The sequence below is a fragment of the Schistocerca serialis genome, chromosome 8, assembly GCF_023864345.2.
Source record: "Schistocerca serialis cubense isolate TAMUIC-IGC-003099 chromosome 8, iqSchSeri2.2, whole genome shotgun sequence".
NCBI classification, from domain to species: Eukaryota; Metazoa; Arthropoda; class Insecta; order Orthoptera; family Acrididae; genus Schistocerca; species Schistocerca serialis.
The window spans coordinates 548,358,205-548,367,427 of record NC_064645.1 but is presented as its reverse complement, the minus strand read 5'-3'; the positions used below and the strand labels follow the sequence as shown (position 1 = coordinate 548,367,427).

Here is a 9,223-nt window from a genome sequence, read left to right as displayed (position 1 = left end):
TCATTATTACTTGCCTCATACTTATTGAACTGAAGATTCATAGCTATCATAACATGTTAATGAACTGATCCTTACTGAAACTGGAACAAGATGGCGTAAGTAATTTACCCTTATAATTAGTGTAAATGAACATGTGTATACAAGCAAGATGCACACTTTCTTTAAAGTTTTTGTAGCAGAAAATAACACAATGGAAAAATAAAAAGCCAAGTATGATACACATGGACTTATAATACTCTGTTGTAATACTTTTCTTCTTTGTTTTATACACATATCAGAGACTTATAAGCTACTGAAAAATGTCACACAACCAGTTTTTATACAGAAGAATGACTAGTTTGTTGAAAATTCTGCCCAGTTATTGCAATAATTCAAACAGTTTCTATCACAGTAAGGAGAAACACATGTTATTCATCTCCCTTAGGTCCACCAGGCTCAGGCAGTTCATCGTCGTCTTCTGCTGACACAGTAACACCATCTCCCGTATAGTCGAGAGGCAACTCAACTAAGCCATTCTCATCAACTTCGGAAAGAATGCTGCAGATCAGAGGAGACTCCACACCGAGCACGTACTCGCAGGTCTTTGGCTCCAGTAAATATAGTGCAACAGCTCCCGGACTTGCACTGTTCTCTAAGCATTTTAGTTTTACCTACAACATAAATCATGTGTTTAAGTGTGCAACAGCAATCTTAACATAGTTTGAATTTAGAGAAAAATAAATTCAATTTTATTGCAGAATGAGGTGTAATTGTGTACATTTCCTCACTAAACACAATTTCAACAACTTCCTGAACAGAACTTCAACAACTTCTGCTGCAAACATATTAACATGTTTCACAGTATTATTTTTAAAATGAGACTCCATTTCAGATTTTTATCTAGAAGTCTGGAATCACAAAGTCTATTCAAATATTACCAGTTTGAGAGATTACAAACAGTCCATCTTCAGACCTTCACTTATTAAAAGTAATTTGTAAATGTTTGTTCATTATTTAAACAAGTAATTCATTCATTCACTTGAGCTAAGAGGCCTAGATAAGTTGAAGTTCCTTTGACGTGTTGAGGTCTCTTAAACCCAAAAGTAGAGAGGTTACTTTGGAAAAGAGGGATACAATTTATATGTAGAAACTATTTGAATAGACTTTGCAATATCAGACAGAAAAATAAAAACCTATTATTGACACAGCAGTGCAGGTTGTGGGGGACAGTAGGTTATCATAGGTTGAGACCTGGATAATTTTTTGAGTTGGGAATGTTTTCTAAGCATAACTCTCATCTACATAGTTCAAAAAAGGTGGTGGTGGAGGGAAGGATCTCGATGGTCCAGGTTGTAAAGCAGCCATTAAAATCAAGCATGTCACATTCAGCTGCATTTATGCCAAAGAGTGGTGCACTTTGCTCTTGGCTGCTGTCTGGTGGTGGCCATTAATTCTGGTGGACACCTGGTTGGTAGTAATATCAATATACAAAGCCGTGCAATGATTGCAGCGAGCTGGTAATGACATATGGATTTCACAGGTGGTTCTGCTCTGATGGGGTTGGGTGAGTCTGTGACAGGACTGGAATATGAAGTTCTGGGTGAATGGATTGGGCAGCTCTTGCATTTGTGTCTCTCACAGGGATATGAGCCCTGTGGCAATAGACTGGGATTGGGAGTGTCATAGGGATGGACTAGGATGTTGCGGAGGTTGAGTGGGCAGCGGAATATGACTTTAGCAAGGGTGGGAAGGATCTTTGGTAGGATGTCTCTCATTTCAAGACATTATGATACATAATTACAGCCCTGGGCAAAGGATATGATTCAGTTGTTCCAGTCTGGGGTAGTATTGGGTGATGTAGGGAGCGCTCCTTTGTAGCTGGTTCTCAAGGGTGCTGGGACGATTGGGAGTATGCGGGGATATGGCATTGGAAATCTGTTTGAGGATCAGTTCTGAGGGTGGTGCCTGTCTGTGAAGACCTTTGCGAGACCTTCAGCATTTTGGGTAAGTTGCAGTCTGGCCAGATATTGTAGTCATATATGTACGAGGTGTGCTTGCTCGTGAGGAATATGTGTGTGTTTTCCTTTCTTTTCCAAAGAAAACTTCGGCCGAAAGCTTAGTGCGTAACAATCTTTTCATTTGTGCCTGTTTGCAATTCAATGTATCATCTTAAAGGTGAATAGTAATCTGTCCTTTTCACGATTGCTGATATTTCAACCTAGACTTCCCACTACAAAAGATCAGTATGACTCATAGTACGTAGCCCTCCACTGAATGGCACAAGTCTTCGCTTGTTCCAATGGATGAGGGCTAATCTAAATGTATCCTATGCCATTTACCAAGGCAAAAAGAATACTTAGACAAATCCACCGTAATCACTTCTTTTCATCAACTGATGTTCATTACACCTTTAACAGAGTGAAAGCGTAATTTTGAAACATTATTCACTATGAGGTGAAGTAAAAAGTGGCATCTTTCAAAGCAAAATCTCATAATTTGCTAATTTAAGGAAAGTGTTGTGAAGCCTACAAACTGCACGAGTTACACTTCAGCTATACTATCAGATAAAAATCAAGCTGGAGACATGCATATCTCACCTCAGTTTGGCGGGCACGACCTGTTTTGTCACATATTGTTCCGCCAGTATACAAATGGGAAATATGTTTTCGCTGGCCAAGTGGTTTTGGTCTTTTGTGGGGGTTTCTGTACAACCAATTCACATGTGCTTCCTTGTTAAAGTATCCAAGGTTGACCACTGTTTTTGTACCATCTTTTTCTTCGTGAAACTGTTTCACACTTGCTCCATAGCAAAACTCATACTTCCACCAACCTGTACCCTGAAATGGTTTCATAAGACAAATGTGTTGTAATTTACAGTTATCATTAGTAATATTAAATTAAATTAACAATTATGTTATTGTAAATATTCAGTTACAAGTCAAAACTCTCTTCTCAATTAAGACAGACACCCAAACTTAGAGAACGAAGGAAAGAACAAATGAATTTCATAACACAACCCTTTAAGCACTCCACAGGAATGCTGCCTCAGGTTTTTGTAGACAGAGAAACCTGAACAATTAAAACGAATTCTGTGATCCAGTAAATGGCACATAGGAAACATATTGATGCCAGTAGTAACTATCAGGGCAAGGAAAGCTTTTACTTAGACAGTTTAAGTTAAGTCACCTACATCACAACACCTTACATTACTTCACAGACCATTCAAAATATCAAAATGAGGTTTTCAGCAAATGGTAGTACACATGTCTTGTCCATTTCCTTTTCTTATCAATCAATATTCTGAAGCAAACAATGGAAAATCCAAGATGGAGTGTAACAATATTATGAAAAGGAAAGTTGCTACTCACCATATAGCGGAGATGCTGAGTCGCAGACAGGCACAGCAAAATGACTGTCACAAATAAAGCTTTCAACCAGTATGGCCTTTGTCAAAAATACACCACACACACACACACACACACACACACACACACACACACAACTCACACATATGACTGCAATCTGCACACTACATGGCTTCAGTTGCCTGAGACTGCAGTCGTGTGTGTGTGTGTGTGTGTGTGTGTGTGTGTGTGTGTGTGTGTGTTTGTTTCTGCCGACTATTTTTGACGAAGGCCTTACTGGCTGAAAGCTTTATTTGCGAAAGTCTTTTTGCTGTGCCTATCTGTGACTCAGCATCTCTACTATATGGTGAGTAGCAACTTTCCTTTTCATAATATTATGAAGCAGTTATGTAATTTTAAATTGAAATTAAACACTTTTTAAAAGTGTGATACACCATGAAAAGAGAATACAGTGATGCTGATATCAAATACCATTAACAAAAGTATCTTGTTCCATACATAACAACAACTGCTTCAGTATGTGGACTGACAAAAAAGTGAAGAGTATTAATCAACATCAAGATACACTACTTTCTTTGCACACTATCTGCTAACACATTTCAATAGCTGAAACTTATTATGAAATATTAGAGGTGATATGAACTGAATAACTTACACTGCATAATTTAAGTCAGTGCTGTAAGCATTATGGAAGTTCAAAAGGTCAACCAGATGGTCAATGTAACACATCGATCATCACAGATTTTAGATGAAATTTTGTGTGAGCATTCATACATTTCCCCAATGAACATTGGTAAAGTTTTACTTTCCCCAATCTAATACTTGCAGAGATGTCTTCATTTGTCTGACTACATGATAATCATCTTATTTTTTGGGTCTATGGAACAAAAACTGAATCTAATTCATCTAATCTAATATTGCAGCTACCAACAGTGAACACACAAATTTTCAACACAATATCTCCGCCAATATTTTCATGAAAGAAACAAAACCAGGCCATCATCTTGTACAGCTTTATGTGCTCTCTAAGTGGCATAATAAAAAAAGATTCCTTGAGAAGTTTAGATTTTTATACCTCTGGAAGTAACAGTGGGATAAATCTAAAACTTTGCACATATAATTCACCAAAAAAAGATTTTAGAATATAAAATTTCATTCACCTACTGCTTTCCAATAGTCTACAAACTAAGGAAAAATTGGCGACTTTCCTAAACATGCCAAAAATGGCCATTTTTGGCCCACTCTTACAAAAAAAGTGTCTTCTGCAAACATTTTTAAACCATTTTCATTAGAAACCCCATGTTCTAAACCAGCTAAGCAACTGTATTTGGTTTTGCAATCCAAGCATATAAGCCACCAAAAAATAATGACAATGTGAAGCACAGTTGGCTGAAAGAAGGATGCAGAAAAAAAAGTGTCATTTAGCTTTCTATATCTCCAAAAGTAATGGTAGAAAAAAACTGAAATTTTACACGTAATACCTTACCAATGTATGGTTTTAGAATATACAATTTTATTCTCCTAGTGCTTTCCAATAGTCTACAAATTAAAGGCAAAGTTACTGATTTTTCTAGTAATGTCAAAAATGGCTATTTTTGATCCACTTTAACAAAAAAGTCATCTGCAAACTCCTTTAAACCCTTTTCATTAGAAATATCATGTTCTAAACCACCCACAACACTATATTTGGTTTTGCAATGCATGCATTAAAAAAAAGGGACAAAGTGGAGGTGCATTGAAGATGGGCCCATATTCCGTTGGTTTTCAAATTAAATCTGACATTTTTGATTATGTTCTACAATTGTTTGGTACTCTCTGTGGAAGATAATGCCAAAAGTTCTGGTGACTACAAAATGAGTCTGAGTCTGAAAAACTGCAAATAAATAGTGTTTTTTGTATTTTTAGACATCTCTACAGCATTCAGCTCAACAGGACTCCTTATTAAAAAAGGAAATGGATTACGGAATCCAGTATAAAGAAAAGTTTCCTGTTTTTATTTCGGGCACTAATAATTAGAGGTAATCACATTTTTTATGTTCTGTCTTAGCAAAATTTCTTCCCAAACCTTGACCCCCATATGCTGACCCAGGCTTTGAATGAAAAAAAATATTCATGATCACCATTCTCTAAAATGTGTACCTGGTGCCTTTCTTACATGAAATTAGTCTGTTAAACAGCCAGGAGTTTAACAGTAAATTTGTACTTTGGCAGTTTCATACAAATAAACTAACAGTAACTATTTAACTAACTAATTTCATGTGGAAAATATCACAAGGTACACATTACATAGAAAATCAAATGTCAATAATTACATTAGCAATCAGCTACACTTAGATGTTTACTTCACTCCTGCGGATCTCCATTTTACTGTTGTGTTCTTCACAGCTTAGTGAGTGGGTTCTTTTGACTGAGTGTAATTCTTATGTACTTCATAAGACCATGCAAGGTTTATAATCTGATACATGTTTATAATAATACTACTTTTGGTTGTTATTTGCATAGCTATATACTTGTATTTTTGCTGACTGTTTTATTCTGGTGTTATACAATGTGCACAACTTCATTCAACTGCAATCTTAGCCAATGGTATTCTGCAATAATGCTTTTGTGATTAAGTAAAAATGGACACAGAAAGGAGCAGCTTACCTTCCTGCTCAACTGGGCAAGGAGCTGAAGCATCAGGGGTCATGTAATTTTCCACAAAGGGACAAAAAGGGGGGGGGGGGGGGGATTGGATTGAAATTGTCCACAAATTTTAGTGAGTGCAAACAAGCTCTGTTGGTGACTAAATGTGAGAGTCTACAAAAAGTGCTCTAATCCCGTGGGGAAAAAAAGAGTCATAATGTGAAGACATGAATTCGGACAGTTGATACTGAAACAGCACATACAGCACATAAGGCTTGTGCTCTGAAGAAGCAGCAGCTTGTACATAATGTAAAGCCAGATCATCTTGCAAGACTGCAGTACATAAATATATCGATTGTTTTCATTGTTACAAATTTCTGGAGGACATTTTATCAGCATCATCATTGCAGTCTGACGATGACTTTATACCAACTGAAGAGTTAAACACCATGTTATTATCAGTTGGCATTTCACCCCTGAAACAAACTGTAAGCACTCGAGATGCGCCTCAGTACGTGAAGCAGAAAATTCAAAGACGACAGAGTGTAAGTGAAAATCAAATCAGTTAATTCAATAGGCCAGTAAAAGCAAACAATGTGGCGGCTCTGCTGATTACGCACATTTGCTGATTGAATTGGAGGCCAAGATGCAGGAATCTAATCATAAAAAACAAACACAAATTTCAACCTTAGCTCCTGTAAGCTGGACAATCAGAGAAACAGTAACATATTTTGAAGTATCAGAAAGGACGGTAAAGCATGCTCAAAAGCTGAAGGCAGAGAAGGGCATTCTATCGCTTCCTGGAAATAGACAAGCAAACAATTACCAGCAGAAATCATTATAGCTTGCATCACGCAAGACAGCGCTTCCATGCATAGAGGCAGAGCAGCGAAGGGATGAGAACTGTGTATGCACGGCAGCAGAGAGCGAACAAACAAAGTCCATGTTGCCAAACTGCATTGCTGCGGACAACAGTCAGGCTCATTTGTCTCGGTACATCATATTATACATTCAAATCTATGAGGGGAATAGTAAATATTAAAACCAATTTCAATCAGTCATCATGAGAGAAATATTAATTCATATCTTGATGACGATGGGTCCAGTGCTCCACAGATTTAATCTGAGTGACATCTGGGGGCGAGAACAGCTGACAGAGCTATATGAAGATGTGAAGTACAATTTTTCTCAACACGACAAGATCACTGAGACTGCTTGCAATAACTATCATTTGTTGAGATTTGAATTGTATTGTAAGTAAAAGTTTAATACACAACAGAATTAACTTCAAGCACAAACCGAAATCATTATATTTGCTTGACAACTGTTGCTACTCAATATAATTTTTAAAAATGTGTAAAAGGTGTGTGTGACTATCGTAAAAATGGTCAGTAAGTTGTCATATTTTTCATGGTTAACAGGCATTGTGAACGTAAAGTAACTCGTTTGACATTACAGTGAGAGACTGCATTTATAATCCATTGAACAAGCAAACAATTAACCCTCATCCGTGAATAACTCAAGGGAATGATGACTAATAACATCGAAAAAGACCGATATCTTGACAAGTAACAGTTACTGTCATTTTAGGGCCTTATCCAATTTGTGTCTTGAAAATGGCAGGGATTTACATGTGGAAAATATCGGACTTTTGACGAATTTGTCCAGCCGCATTCTCACTTGTTATTAAACCATAAAATATGGTGGGAGAAGCTTAACTTCTCCTTGGGCAATATGTTGAACATTATAGCCTGCATAATTCAAAGAATACAAAGTCCTAATCAAAAATGCTAGGAAGTTCTCATTATTACGTACACAACTGATATGGTGACTAACACATTTTTTAAACCACGAGTCTTTAACACTAAGAAATATTATTACTTTGTTCCAAAGTCTACATCGCAATACCACCGTCACTTCTATTTGAATCTGTTTCTGAACAACCTAATTGTAAATTTACAATGATAGGTTCAGCACTTCACTGTCAAATTGTTCTTTCTGAAGCTATTCAGCATGCTGCACACACCATGCCCACTCTACAGGTGGGATGTTGTCTATTGCCTTGTGCACAAGAGATTCAGTGAATGTTATCTTGAATGTTTTGTTTTATTTTATTTTTTTCCACCCCCACACAGCCTTATCCTTTGCCCAAATTAATTCCATAGGGCTACATTGACAGTGACATGTGGGTAAATGCAAAATTGTGTGACCCCGTTCACGTGCAAGGAAGTCATGTTTGCAAGTTCTGTCACGTGACTTGTAAACATTGCAGAGCTGCAGGAGATTGGCACAAGTCTGGTTTATACTGTGCTTAATATTTTTATTTTTAAGCCAGGGGAAAATATCCACTTTTCTGGTGTTTATACTTGGAGTTTTCTCTGAACAGTTGAATTATAACTGGAAACGGCCAACTTTGAAGCAAGGTATGACAAGAAGTGTGAATCACGTAACAAAACTGACAGCCTTCATTTCCAAATGGTAGTCACTGCTGTTTTTCTTACACGTAAACACAAGGTTACTCTCAGAAACAAAACCAGACGAAGAGTCAGCATGCAGAATAATTACCTGAGAACCTATACCTATGAAAACTTTATAATCGCCAGTACCATCACTATTTTCCAGCAGATCTTTCTGGAATGATTCTAATTGACCCATGTTTCATCAAGGTAATACAATGTTTAACTACCTCCTTCTCTTGTATCTTGAGTCTTTATATGGGATGTAGTTCATGCTGTACCTATGTCACTTCTTTGAACTAAAACTCTCCTCTTAACCTATTAGGAACCAACGTCTTTTAAAATTCTTTACATTGATGAAGCGCTTACCATTGAAGCTAATTTCCTCCTGCGTAACTGTAACATGTTTTTGCGATATCGGGCATTCATCATTCACATGGAGCACTTTGAAACAACACTGTTAAAACCATCCATTTGTGTTGCAGGTTCCCTGCAATTTTGATGCTTTCCAGGCAAAATGAAACCAACTTTTTCTACAGTTCCTAGTTCTGACACTTTCATTTACAATCCTCTTTACAGTTCTCTTGCCTACACCACATGGTTCTGGAGTCCATTCTTGTGTCTTCAAATGTCAACAGTAGGACACCAGATTTCAAATTCACGTTTGAAAAAGTTATAAATGCGGTAAATAATCCCCCTCTCCTACTTGTGAAAAACTTCACATTTATTGCCGTCACCGTCACCTGGCTCTTTTTTAAATTGCACTTAAACATTTACAGATACTCATTCACACCTATA

The 9,223-nt window shown here is 37.0% G+C and overlaps 1 protein-coding gene across 2 annotated transcripts in view; it reads right to left on the bottom strand.

Moving 5' to 3' along the window:
* Window positions 1–211: 211 nt before the first annotated feature.
* LOC126416195 (endoplasmic reticulum lectin 1) overlaps window positions 212–9,223 on the bottom strand; it is a 91,717-nt gene continuing 82,705 nt past the window's right edge. For both annotated transcript variants that reach the window (XM_050083783.1, XM_050083785.1), the window contains 2 exons: window positions 2,577–2,816; window positions 212–650 (listed from right to left, as the gene is read on the bottom strand). In XM_050083783.1, the coding sequence (XP_049939740.1) occupies window positions 408–650; window positions 2,577–2,816 (483 nt within the window). In that variant the 3' untranslated portion in view covers window positions 212–407. The remainder of the gene's footprint in view (window positions 651–2,576; window positions 2,817–9,223) is intronic.